This window comes from Manacus candei, unplaced genomic scaffold, assembly GCF_025592945.1.
Source record: "Manacus candei isolate 608988 ecotype Guabito, Panama unplaced genomic scaffold, ASM2559294v1 h1tg000023l, whole genome shotgun sequence".
In the NCBI taxonomy this organism is placed as follows: domain Eukaryota; kingdom Metazoa; phylum Chordata; class Aves; order Passeriformes; family Pipridae; genus Manacus; species Manacus candei.
This window is the reverse complement of record NW_026138071.1, coordinates 22,840,223-22,854,190: the sequence shown is the minus strand read 5'-3', so window position 1 is coordinate 22,854,190 and position 13,968 is coordinate 22,840,223. Positions and strand designations below refer to the sequence as shown.

Genomic DNA, 13,968 nt, shown 5'->3' with positions numbered 1-13,968 from the left:
CGGCGGGAGGAGGAGGGCCCCCGAGGGAACAGCCGCTCCGCGTGATTTCTGGGAAAGCCGCTGGAGCGGCCCCGGCTGAGGGGAAGGGGAAAGCGAAACCGAAACGGGCCGTGCTGGGGGAAGGAAGGGCAGCCAGGGCCGGGGACGCGCTCACGCACAGCCGCGGGTGTCGGTCCATGCACTGCGACCCGCATCGCCCTCCAGGACACTGAGAATGCCGCTTCGGGCGGATCAGCGTTGTCGCCCTTCCCATTCCTTCATCCCTCTTTTCTTTCCAGTCCTAGTCGCTAGGAATAGAGCAGCGAACAGGAATAGTGAACAGGCATAGCGGCGCTGCTGCTGCTTTGGGCGCACACGGTCTGGGTGGGTTTTGTCTCCTTTGTGAAGTGTCAGCAAAGTCCGGGATAATAAAGTCCAGGCTTTGGTGCGGGTCTCCAGGGTACTCGGATCTGTTTCGGTGTCCTCTGTGTCCCCGCCCCTTCCTCAGGTGGAGGGGGCAGTTGTTACTCCGTGAAAGAAACAAGGAAATAGAAAGTCTGTTTGGTAAACTTTGGGGCATGAAATGCCATAGAGCAGTGGATGTATAAACACGGCTGTAAATAAAAGCTGTAGCAGAAGGTAACTGACAGTTTTCACTTTTTTTTTTTTTAATTATTTTTAATTAGTATCGTCAAAGTGATGCACCAAGACACAAAGCACACAACAGCCATGTTATTTTTTAATTTGCTGCTGCAAAACACAGCGGAAGCGTAAGCACAGTTAGTAAAAGTACTTAAAAGTGGATGTTTTGTTTCTTCTGGCAGTGTCTGAGACACCCCTTTGTGTGTTTGCTCCCTTCCCCATCATTTTACTAGAGAACCCTATTCTTACTTGTAGTGGCATAAGGATAAAATACTCCCTTTTTTTAGCGGAAGGAGACTTGGGTTATATATATTTATCTTACAGTAAACTACTCCAATGTTCTTTTAAAGCAGTAAAATTATTTAAGTCACATGCCTTTCAATGACATGTTAAACCTACCCCTTGCAAAATCTGTTTTAAAGCAATAGTAGAAACCGTAATGCGAAAACCTGATCCACAATGCTGTTCAGTAACACCAATTATATCATGCTGAAGTTAATAGCTGAGAGTCTTGAAGGGTTGCATTGCTCGAGGAGCAGGGAGGAAGGGGAGAGGAGACGAGACTGCTTCACGTGTTATGTCTGGTCCCTTTTTACAGTACTTCTCATGAGGGCAAAAATATAGGGCATCCCCCATTTAGTTTATATTAAGGTTGTGAGAAGAGCTTAGAATGAAAAGGCATGCAGTAGCTGATGCGAGGTGGAGTTATGTTTGCTGCTCTAGAAGCCTGTGTTACTGCTTGTAGTCCGGACTTGAGATCAACAAAAAGGCAGCAAGACTGTTTCTGTGGGCCTTGAAAAAAATTCCACAGAGGTCCAGGTATGCAACTTGAAGCCAAAATCTGTTTTTATTCATGCTGGTTATATAAGTTACAGATGTTACCAAACTATGTACAGAATCGCTCTTGTTGTTTTGTAAAATTATTTATACACGATGCTTTCTGAGAGAAAATGACTTACGTGCAGCTCACTTTAAATCACTCAGGTCAATGAACAGAGATATGTTTTGGTTTTTTTGAAATCTATTCCCCTGTATCACAGAAATAGCTCATTACTCTGTTTCCGTTCACTTGTTTTCAACTAACATAAATGGTACGGGTGAAAGGAGTGAGTAAAAAAGGAGAAATGAAAGTAAAATGCATGTCTTACTGATTCAAGGAGGTTATGTTTTCATCTTGGATATCTAATTTGTACCTGCTCAAGAAAACAGTAAGGTGCAAACATTCAAGGGTTTGTATTGTGAGAACTTTGCATGCATTAACCATGTATTCTGTGGATAAGACTTAAAGCTTGATTGAGCCAGTATATGTCTCCTTGGAATTGCTTCTTTATTATTCTATTAACACAGGTTTTAGGGAGAATACTGAGAGCAAAAACAGCTGACAAGACCAAGCTAGCTATTCTGTTTATTAAATGAGCCTCTGACAGACATGTAATAATCTGCCATGCAGCACAATTTTCCCAGTGGTTGGCAAATGCTGCAGCTCCTCAGTTTTTAAAACTGTGCTTCCCAGTTGGCATTTATCAGTTAGTATCCAGACTGCAACTGGTCAGGATTTTTTTTATTTCTAGGCTTTCTGATAGTATGTGCTGTAGTATCTGAGTACTCCTTGCCCAAACAGATTTACTCCTGCAACTATTTTGTGAGGGAGAAAGTTTTACTAACTCTGTCTTCCAGTGGCAAATCGGAGACAGCCTTTTTGACACCACAAATTTTGTGTCTGCTTCCTTTCCAGAACTCCCTTCTCTTCCCAGCCATGCTTACCTGTCTTTCACAACTTTTGCTGTGGTGTCAGATAAAAATCTATGCTGAAGGTACTTCTTTGGAGAAAAATGTCCCAGACACCTCTGGGACATTTAAACTGAGGGGAATGAGAACCTTTGCTTTGAAATAGAATCTAAACCAGTGTTGTGCAAGATTACAATTAAACAATAAGTATTTAACATAATAAATCCTAATTTTCTCAAACACATTAATGTCTTTAGTTATCTTTCTGTGCTGTTTTCAGAAGCAAAACGTTTTGTTCTTATATTCTCATATTTACAGTAATTCTACGAATGTTAGTTAATTCTGCAAGTAAAATTTATCTCTGCTGGGACCTCACTGCAGTCAAATGACTTCCAAACGAGAAAGGATTTGGCCTTTTTATCACTGAGAACAGCAAATCTGACTTGCAGAAAGCTATTTGAATCTCTAGGGAGAAAATTCCTTGTTTACATGTTGATTGATAACAGAAAGAGGCCTAAGAAAAACATAATGGTTTCCAGGAAAAGCTGATTTACAAAGATGATTGTAAAAAAATTAAGGCATCTTTAACCCATCCAGTGTTCACATGATTACTGATTTTTCCAGTATGTGAACTTCAGTCAGTTGAGTAAGGAGAACTCAGCTAGAAGAAAAGAAGGAAAAGATTAATCTCATGGCACTTGCAACTGTTCATTCAAAAGTATAAGTAACTGCAGATAAAACTGGCTCAAGGTAACTACAGTGTCACTTTGTAATACAAACTGATAAGAATCTACCGATCCTGTTTCTAGTTCTTCACAGATTATAGGAACACTCGTTAGAAAACACTCCATGGGAAACAGTGGCAATAAACCTATTTATTTTTATATGAACTCTTGTGGTTCTTGTAGCCTATGGATATGTGTAGCAGGGCTCTTCCTGGAGTCTTTTTTTCCGATGGGTCAGGGAATCTGGAGAGGGGGACATAGAAGGGAATGCAGCAAGACTGCAGAAAGTATATCTTACTGAGTTACTGAGTTGTAGGATATTTTGTCCTGCTGCAGATTTCACTCTTGTGTTCTGTATCTCACACAGTGTTTTTTATTGGCATTGGAGGAAAAGTATTGCTTTAATAATACAGATTGCATGGTTACTGTACTTAGCCAGCTCTTCACAGGATAGATTGTTGTGTGAATTTGGGGTGATAAAGAAAAAACCTCCATATTTTCCTTGTTTCTGTTTAGCAAGGCAAATAGAATCGAAAAAGGAAGGAATTCTTTAAAAATCTTCTAAAACTATTTTTCTCATTCAATTTCTGGCAGAATTGGAAAACATTTCCTAGTAAGATCCTACAGAAATATCACCTGCTCTCTAGCAGTACTGAACCACTTGTCTTAGTACTTCTAAAAAACACAACGTGACTGTATTTAACTCTTCCAGTTTGCCACCAAACACGTTCTTTTTGTTCAGTGAAGACTCTAAAAGACGGCAATGGTCATTGTTTTGGAGCTCTGAACAGAGCTGTTTTGAGGTTTACTGTGCGTGCTAGAAGAAACCAAATGTTTGGAGGCTGATGTTAAATGAAAGTGAAGCCAAATATTTTACACTGCCAAAACTCTGGGAAACACAAAGTTGTACGTAGTTCATGAGTGCAGTTTTAGAAGGTCAGAACTGTTTTCGTTTGTATAAGCCAACATAGAAATGAGTGAGGAGAGGTCTTGGTTCAGGTGTAGTAGGTTAGAACCTAGAATTTTAGTTCAGGCTGGTTGTTTCATTTTCAGCTGAAAAACTAGTTTGTCACAAGTGCTATCAGAGAAAAAAGTGAAGAAGAAAAAGAAGATATTTTGCTCTTGAACAGATCATCAACTTGATGTATATTAAAGAACTCATCTATTTGTATATAAAGCTTAACTGTGCTTCCGGTCATCAACAGTCACAATTCTGGTTTAGTTTTGTTCTGTTTGTGGGTGAGGAGGAGTGTTTTACAGGTACATTTGACAGGGAGTTAGCAGGCTTTTAAATACATAACTATTTTAAGATCATAAATCATTGAGCATTCAGAAAACGAAGAGCTACTATTAAAAAAGGAAATTTTCTTTTAAAGCTGCTAAAGCCCAAACCACTGCTGTGTTTCCTGAGAGAAGTGTGCTGGGCAAATCCCCAGCTGGGTATACATCAGTGCTCTAAGGACTCTAAGCCATGATGATTCAGAACAAAATTTTTAATCAGTAAGTAAAGGAGGAAATTTTTAAAATATTATGTTCATAGAGTATTTTCCCAATCTTTCTCTATACTTAGTTAATATTAGTTTTATTTGCTTTTAATTTTGCACCTTGGTACCCCATTTAAAAACACATGGCTTGAAAAACTTTACGCAAGTTTTCTGAACTGAAAATTTTTATGTTCCTTGTGCAGCTCCTCTGAGCAAGCCCAGGTCTTTTTGCTATTTACAGAATTAATACAACTGTCATGTATTTGTTAGTGCAAAGTCTTTGTTCGTGCAGGAACTCTGGGATCTTTGTGTTATGACATTCAGGGTTCATTGGCCAGCGTGTCAGGCAGTTCCATGCAACACAGGGCTTCCAAGATATTTGCAGTGTCCCCTACCATTTACAATAGGAAACGTCTGCACCATTGTTTCAGAGTAATACAGCAAGTGATGAAAGAGCTGTGATTCTTTTGTCATTGTACAAGCAGCCTTTTTATAACCAGCATCTCTGCTCCTACGTATCCTGTTTGCTTAGTATTAACTTAGGAATGGAAAAGTTTGCGACTTACGGCAGTTTCAATGGCTGTGGGGCTCAGGTGTTCTCTCAGCACAGCATAAACGCTTGGGGACATTGGGAGAAGATCTGATGGAGAATGTGGTTCTGTAGAATCATTTAGGCTAAAAAAAAAACCAAAACAAACAAGCAAAAACAAAATATAAAAAAATAATTTTAGACAAATAATCCCTTTACCTTCATGCATATCAGTGGAGTATGGTGAATGTTTTTTTTTTTCACTTAGTTAGGCCTGTACTTGGGCTTGCTGGTGGCTCTGTAAGCATATGCCAACAACCTGCTTTACACTTAAAAATGTAGGAGATAGTCAGGTTTATCCTTTTCCCCCTTGTCCCTAATATCAGCTGCTGGAGAGAAAAAGGAGACAGTGAAAGATAAGTAGATCAGAGTACCATAAAATTTGTATTCAATTTTTAGAGATGTTTTGTTGCATAAATGGGAAAAGCACTGTACAGGTGAAGTTCTTTACTTCCCTTTCTTGTGTTTAGCAGTCCTTGGCCAAATAAAAACACACTATGTCAAACTATTCTCAAATAGTTTGGGGAAGGGAGGCAGGGAAAACTGAAATTGGATGTAAATTAAATAAAAATAGCAGTTGAAGTATAATACATCTGTAAGGATACTTACATTTTGGAGACTGGGATAAATACAGAAGGAACATAACCTTTGACTCCTCCATCTGAGGGCTTTGAGACTAAAATAAATATTAGAGAAGTTAAGTATTATCTTGTAATTTTATTATTTATTCGAAATTGATTATTTGCCTTAAAGGCTGTAGACCATAATAAATTGAAAAGTCCCTGCTTCTGCATAAGTAAACAGCCATTAAAGTGAGGGGAATTCCTGAGATTAGTCCTTGACTTCAGGTCTTAGTCACATAATTGTCTGTGCTACCTTGATATGAATCGCCATCTCAGAATATGATACCACAACTGATGAAAGATCTCGTTAGGCCTTGAAAAGCAAATGTAAAGTAACTCTGTAAGCTTCTTACTCTGAGCCTCTAGATTTTGATTCTGCAAATGCTCGTGTGAAGCTCTATCTCTACAGATACAGCTTCAACAATGTCTTTTGCATGGAATTAAGCATATACATAAAAATTTAGACAATTGGAGCATTAGGCAAAGTCCACTGAATTAAAATGAAGGAGGGAAAAATTGTAGCCTCCAAATATTTTTGAGTTGTGTAGGAATTTGAGTTCAAATGGAATTGTAACCTTTGATACTGAAAGTCCAGAAGAATGTATATTATCTATTAAAAATTATGGGTTTGAGAGATTTTTTGAGAGATAATGAGTTTGATCTAAGAATTATCTGACTTGTAACTTGGACAAAGAAAGAGCGTGGGCCAGAATGTATTTGAAGCATTCTTGTCTAGCCTTTTTGCATTTTCCAGTGCAGTTGCCAGGGGTTTTCTGCCATAATAACTTTGTAATTGTGCAGTATATCTGCAAAAGGCAGTGCAAATAAGTGACCTTTGTTGTATAGTTCCACTGAATGAAATGGACTAAAGTTGGTCTTCCAAGCTGTTTGGAATATACAGAATTTTCTTGAAATTAAAGAGACAGCATGACACAGTATAACACAACTGTGAAGACAGTAAGCAGAATGACTTTTCAATTTCCTCTCCTTTGAACACCTGAGCAATGAATTTTGTAATGCACCGGAAAAAAACCCTAATTTTTTGTCTCTATCTACCCTAAGATCTGTTTCTTAGCTTCTTTTAAATATTGTTGTCATCACCTCTACTGTAACCTCGAAGACCAGGTATATGTTTGCAAAATGAAGCTGTCTAAACGATAGACAAATGTTAAAACAGTTGTCTTGAAGTGACTATTAAATGAGGCAAACTTATTTGTTCTCTTCCTCTTCTCCTCACATTGCTCAAATTGCCTCTTGGCTTTGCAGCTGCTTTGCAGGAAGGGGTAAATAGAGAAGTGGAGCCCAACCTTCATTTGGCTGACAGCTGTAGTGTTTGCCAAAGGCCTTATCTTTGGGAATGTCTGGATACAGATACTTCAGAGGGTTTTCAGGAACGTTGTCTGCCATAATAACTTTGTAATCGCGCAGTATGTCGGCAAAAGGCAGGGCAGATAAGCGACCTTTGTTGTAGGGTTCCACCGAATGGAATGTTACATCTCCTGTAAAAACACAAAGGCACCGTAACCGCCGATAATTAACAGATCAACGTCTGCAGTTGGAACACATTTTTGCCTTTCTTTTGAAGTTTACACTTGCATGGGTTTTACCTATTCTTACCAATGTCAGTATCTTCCAATATATAATTTCTGCATGTGAGGGAACAAATTTAAAGCCTGCAGTAAAGAGCTTAGTTAATATGAAGAACTGAGGGGTAGACCGTCAGAGTTTTGGTTTGTGTTTGAGAAAATATGATGCTTTTATCATGCCCAAAACCGTACTTAGAATTTTACCATACACAAGAATTTTACTTTCAAACCAGAAAAAAACTTAATTCCTATATTACAGGTATATTGCAGAGTTTGAATTAGTTTGGTCTTCTGGATTTTTTTTTTGGTTGTGGATTTTTTTTCCCCTTTTTCTTAATTATACTTACCATTTTCTAGTTGATCCACCCAAGTAAAGGTAATTCCACCCAGATTGCTCTCGCTAAACCTTAATAAAAATGTTCCTGGTGTCTTGTCTTTGAGCAGAATTCGTTCCTTCTCTTTGCTTACAAATCCCATAATGTACCTGTAGTGTAACAGGGAATCAGGGGTTTACTTTTGGAAAAAAATACAGACTTTGATCTGTGTGATACATAGAATCATAGAAGGGCTGAGGTTGGAAGGGACCTTAAAGATCATGTAGTTCCAGCCCCTGTGCCATGGACAGGGATACCTTTCACCAGACTCTAGCCAGAACTCTAGCCAGCCTTGATCTGGCCAGACTTTATGTAGGTGTCCAAAACCTGATTATAAAAGCTTTATAAGGCCTTGAGACTATGACCAAAGCTTCGTGTGACTTACATGTGGAGTATGACATTGAGCCCAAAGTACTATGAAGCCTGTTGAAATCTATCCACAGTACTTGACTGTATAGAAGGAGCAGAAGAATAGATTTAAACCTGTGTTTCTAAGAGATTCGGTGTTGTTCCTCTTTGGCAAAACTTGTCAGAAGGTATAAATAGAAGGGAGACAGAAGTGTTAAACTCATTGCAAACTCTCTTCTGCACAGCTAAGACTGAGATTAGTAAAGGACAAAATAGAGAGAGACCAATAAATATACAGCAGTTTCCTTGTTGCTCACCCATCAATCCAAAGAGGAAGAATGTGTTTCTTAATTAAGTCCAAAATGGCTTCGAGCCAAACCCAAAAGGTAAAAGACTTTCCAGGCAGATGTTCCTAATGGTTAAAAAACAACCACAAAACACAAACAAAACAGACATACACAAGAAGAAAATTGTGAGTGTTGTTACCCGACATCTGTGTGACATAGCAATCTCAGTTTCTCAAGAATAAGCTGGTTTGTTCAAGTCAGAATGACAATTTCAACTGCGGTTTTGAGTAACATCTCTCTGTCAGCCTGACATAAAACCAACAGATTTTTAATATGTGCTGGAAGAATCTCATTTTTCAATGAAAAAAAAAATCACATTTGTTGTTTCTTCCTGGTTAGGAAATGACATTTTGAGTGAAATGACTATGAGAAAGTTGAAATTCTTTCAGTGTTCTGTGTTTGTTTAAATAATGTAATTAACATGAATAAAATGGGTTTATCCTTCTTTAGCAGTAATATCCTCATCAAAGTTATTGCATATATTGACTGTCTTCAAATAATTTAGGTCACAACTGAGCATATAAAAAAAAATTACTTGTGCTTTATGAAAAACGTATTGCATGCTCTGATAACACAATCTATTGATCATTTACAGAAATACATAGGGCACACTGTAATGGCAGTTTCTGATATCTGTAGCAATATAACTAAGTAGATCTCCTATCCCAAGCTTTAAACTTCTGGAATTGTTGTTTTCCTAGTTAAATTTTTACAGGGGGTGTGATTGTGCTGAGCAAGTCCCATGTGTGGCAAGTGGTGATCTTACCAGTAAAATCAGGGAAACAGAGTTAGGCACATGTGTGGGTGTTAAGGGAAATGAGAATCCAGTTTTACTTTTGGAACTGTACCTTGCAGAACTTTGCCCAGGATAGTTGATAATCATTGTAACTGACTTGTTGTCCTGAAAGAAAAAAAAAAAACAAAAAAAAAAAGGACAAATGGTGCATGTATTCTTCCTGAAGTTTTGAAATAGATATATCTTGATATCTGCATAGTTGGGTGGGGTGTGTGGGAAGTACTGTACATCCGGACTTGGAGAGGGGCATCCTAAGGGGCAGTTTTAGTGCCTCCTTTTGAAGCAGCTGATAATAGTAGTTTAGGGAATATTTGCCTAAAATGCTCTGGGACTTGGTGTCTGCAACACTACATGCTCATTTTCAGTTTTTGGCCTGAATGTTGTTTCTCAGCTTTCCCTCAGGCCTGCTCCTTCTGTGGGACAGCTGGATCAGGGTATTCAATAGTTCATCTTGCTGAGGTTACAGGGCCTCTTTGCTGTGCTGACACCAGTGAAGGATGGGTCCCAGATGTAAAGAGACCCACAGGGCCAGATACTTAAAATGAAACAAAAACCAAACCTTATAAGCAAGCAAAAATATACTTCCTTTTGGTTTCAGATGCTTCCTTACCAAGTAATTATCTATTGCAAAATAACATCACAGTTCAGTGTGATTTTGATGCCCTTTTTACAGCCTGCAAGTTCAAAAGTTGAATTACTTTGTCATAAGAATAAGCTGACACCTCCTTTCTTTAAAGAAAAAAATGTTGCTGTGACATTTTTGACATCAGCTCTGGAACTGGAGGTCATGCCATGCTGGTTTTGGCTGGGGTAGAGTTCATTTTCTTCACAGTAGCTAGTGTGTTTTGGATTTGTGCTGGAAACAGTGTTGGTTGTACAGGGATGTTTTAGTTCTTGCTGAGCAGTGCTTACACAGAACCAAGGCCTTTTCTGCTTCTCACCCCACCAGTGAGTAGGCTGGGAGTGCCAAGAAGTGGGGAGAGAACACAGCTAGGACAGCTGATCCTAACTGGTCAAAAAGAATATTCTGCACCATATGGTGACATGCTCAGCAAGTAAACTAGGGGAGAAGAAGGAGAAAGGAGGGGATCTTTGGGGTGATGGCATCTGTCTTCCCAAGTAACTGTTATGTGAGGTGGATCCAGCCCGGATTTCCAAATTGAACACCTGCCTGCTGATGGGAAGTAGTGAATTAATTCCTTGTTTTGCCTTGCATTCACATGTGGCTTTTGCTTTACCTGTTAAACTGTCTTACCTTGACCCTTGAGTTTTCTCACTCTTTCAGTTCTCTCCCCATCCCACTGTGGGTGAGTGAGTAAGTGGCTGTGTGGGGCTTAGTTGCCAGCTGGGGTTAAACCATAACAAGGGCTTAAAGTCATTACCTGTAACTATCAAATATAAGAGCCAAAAGGCAAACAAAATCTGTGTATTTCTACACACTTACCCATAAGTTTCTCTGCCAGCATGTTGAGCTGTTCAGAATTGAGTCCACGACCGACGTATGATGAAAATTGCCAGCTCAGTACTTCTAAGAGCTGGCTTAAAGTGGCAGCAGGGGGGTTGTTGAAGAAAGACAAATTCTGCAACAGAATTAGTGCTTTGTTTAGACAGTTAGCAACCGTGAAATACATTGCAGGCTATAAAAGGAGGCTGCAGGTACTTCAGCAGAATCTGGAAGTGTTGAAAGTGAGCTCTGTCCGTGTGGGAAACATCGAGGCAAATATGTGAGGGCCCTCCCACCCACAGCCTTCCAGCAAAATCCACTCAGGTGCCCGAGCAGAGCTGTAGGGTGGGAGTCCTTGTGTGCATCTTCAGTGATAAAATACCTTGTTGTGCTTCTGGTAGTGTCATGTGTATGGACAATGAAAATATTCTTAAGTCCTGTCAAAAGATGTAGATGTTCTCACTATATTTCAGTGTTTGGTACATGGAAACCTTAAACTGTTACATACTGATATAGAGATATGTAATTGAATCATCTGGCTTATCTTAGTTTTTTATTTGGTTTCTGGACTGTGTGCTTAATGAACACACTGAAGACTGTGCAAAAACTCTCTGCAGTATCACAGAGTGATAATGCAGTCCAGCCTGCCATCATTCTCAGTCCCTCTCCAAGGTAAACTGTCTGACCCTTTCCCTCCTCCAAACATCTGTGTGACTGCCACTAATCCCTGACTGAAAGCCTCAGAGCTATTGACAGCACTGTTCTACAATCTGCAAGTACAGTGACTGAATCTAAAATATGTGCTGAGACAGATGGAGACTGAGAAAGAAAGAATGATTCTGCTTTTGCTCAGGGTTACAGCCACTAGAAGTTGCTACTTAACATTTATAATCTTCTCCACAGAAATAACAAACCCTATAAAATGCATGAGGGAAAGCAGCACTTAAGTACACTACAGACCCACCCATATGCTTACTTTGATGGTTTTGAATTGTACTAGTAGAATTATTTTTAACAGGTCTAATTTTGATCATCTGCACCCAAAAGAGATAAATTGAAACTTAGAGAAGTTGTGGAGAAGGGCTGTCACCTTTCCTTAGTTTAAGAACTACTACTTTAGCATACAAAAAGGAAAGCTAAGGGTGCATTTGGTTTTATATCCAAGCGGGGGAAAAAAGATAAAGAGAACAGCATTAAAGTGTGATGTTGATAACAGTGTATGTGAAGAAAATAAGACCAGTTTAAGAGGGAAATACGTATCTTTTATAATTAATGTATTTAGTAACCAAATAATTCAACTGTGAAAAGACAGAAAGTCAGTACTTAAATACTGAAGACCTACCTGAGGATCATTGGTTGACAGATTGTACCAAATAATAGAAGCCCACGCGTTGGGCAGTTGGCTGACATTGGAAATCATCACCACAGGCAAAGAGCTGGTCTGGGGGAAAGAATGAATGCAGTATGTAAATGCTGCTGAGAAAAGTGTTAATACTGTGTTGTGCTTTGATTTTTTAATTTTTTTTATTTTTTTTTAGCCCCCTCTTCCTCCCCAAAGCTTACACTTCTTTTCCAGAAGTTCTGGAAGTCTTGCATCTGCCTGTGGTTACTGCTGGAGATACATCTAGAACAGACAGACCTGTGGTCTGGCCCAGTGTGGTTGTTCTTCTACAAAGTGCTGGAAAATGCCTTTTATTCTTGCCCCAGAAAATCTGTCTAGAATACTCACTTCCAAATTTATAGTCAATCCGTACAGGCAGACCTGTGTTTCAAAGCTGATGGAGTGCAGTTCCTCGGTCACCATGTGAGGGCCCTGAGGGAGTAAGGAGGTTATAGAACTGTGAGTACACAGTTGGCATTTAACACTGTTTTAGTGATCCAATTGCTGAGATTACCCTTGGAAAGAAAACACATATCAAAGATATCAGTAGAACAGGAAAAGCAGGAAGTGAAGGAAATAATTTTTTTTGTTAAACTCTGACATTAGTCCAGAAGTCTGAGGGTTTTTTTCCTGATGAATCTAAAAAAAACCCCTTAATACTGTTAAAGCAATACCTTTACACTTTTAACTTTTTCTAAAATGGTATTTTAAAACGCAGATTTACACACAAAAAATTAAAAGATAATTTTGTGTGTCTGATAGAGATTGTCTCCAGCTTTCCTTTTCCTAAAGTTTCTTTAGTGATTGACAATTCTACTTGAAACAGAGATATCAAACTTCAAGGAGAAACAAACTGAAAACAAAACAAACCCCCACATCTTTAATGACAAGTAGGCCTTCATTCAAGAACACAGGTTTGTTGTGTGTACTTAGATGATACTAGTTGAAGGAGTAGAGGTCTAAATCATTAATCCTAAGTAAATCTGGTATTAAAAACCCAAGCCTTCCTTGGACGGGAAAAAAAAAAAATCTGTGTCATTGTTGATTAAAGTTTGTAGTGCAGGCATTTGTTTTGATTACAAACTGGCATAGCTGTGTAAAGATCCAAATCTCTGCCCTTTAGGAACCATATCTTTCAAAATACATTTCCATCCCCAGAACTCAAAGTATAAAAATATTTTTGTTCTTTTCCTCTTCTCTTTGTTGTTTTTCTTTCCCTTCCCATCACGTGTTTGTTTTGTCAGAGTTTTCTTTAAAAAAAAAAAGAAATAAGAAACTGCAAATCAAAATGCTTCCATTTACTGAAATACTCTGCTTTCAGTCAATGTAAAATAGAACTATTCCTTGGCAGAGTGCCTCGTGGCCTTATCTTTCCTATGGAGCACCTCCTCCAGGACATGTGCAGGCCACTGCAAGAAAAGATACTGAATAAATGAGGGATTGAGACCACAGGAGATCCTTAGGCATCTGAATAATGAATCTGCCTTGTAGAGGGAAAATCCAGCTTAGAGCTGAAGGCTTTTACGTGGAACACTCATCCATCAAATGAGCTCAAATGTTTTAATACAGGTAGAATCAATCCAGCTCAACCTGTATTGCTGACACAAAGTCAAAAAGGGTTGGTGAAACTCCACTTCTTTCCCTACACCTCCCCCTCGACCCTATTACAATTTTGCAGAAACTTAAATTTTTCTCCCGGAAAAATCATCTCTGCAAAAAGGTAAATCTACATCAAAGGACAAATCTAAATTAGAGAACTTACACTTTTTAAAAATTTTTTTTTTAATGAGGCAAGTTATATACACTTCTAGTGTACTCATCCTATAACAAACCCAGTCTTAAAATTGTTATAGTTGCTGTTAGTAAACAAAACCCAACCCTTGTTCATGTACAGGCCAACCATGTTCATGTAATAATCACTC

At 38.8% G+C, this 13,968-nt stretch overlaps 1 protein-coding gene across 1 annotated transcript in view; it reads right to left on the bottom strand.

The window, feature by feature from the left end:
* Positions 1 to 1,305: 1,305 nt before the first annotated feature.
* The window catches only part of STAT4 (signal transducer and activator of transcription 4), a 40,019-nt gene continuing 27,356 nt past the window's right edge, over positions 1,306 to 13,968 (bottom strand). Inside the window, exons 14-23 of the mRNA XM_051787775.1 lie at positions 12,395 to 12,478; positions 12,008 to 12,106; positions 10,666 to 10,801; positions 9,274 to 9,326; positions 8,396 to 8,490; positions 7,704 to 7,840; positions 7,078 to 7,269; positions 5,757 to 5,823; positions 5,125 to 5,233; positions 1,306 to 3,010 (exon numbers count right to left, since the gene is read on the bottom strand). Coding sequence (XP_051643735.1) covers positions 2,984 to 3,010; positions 5,125 to 5,233; positions 5,757 to 5,823; positions 7,078 to 7,269; positions 7,704 to 7,840; positions 8,396 to 8,490; positions 9,274 to 9,326; positions 10,666 to 10,801; positions 12,008 to 12,106; positions 12,395 to 12,478 — 999 coding nt within the window. The 3' untranslated portion in view covers positions 1,306 to 2,983. The remainder of the gene's footprint in view (positions 3,011 to 5,124; positions 5,234 to 5,756; positions 5,824 to 7,077; positions 7,270 to 7,703; positions 7,841 to 8,395; positions 8,491 to 9,273; positions 9,327 to 10,665; positions 10,802 to 12,007; positions 12,107 to 12,394; positions 12,479 to 13,968) is intronic.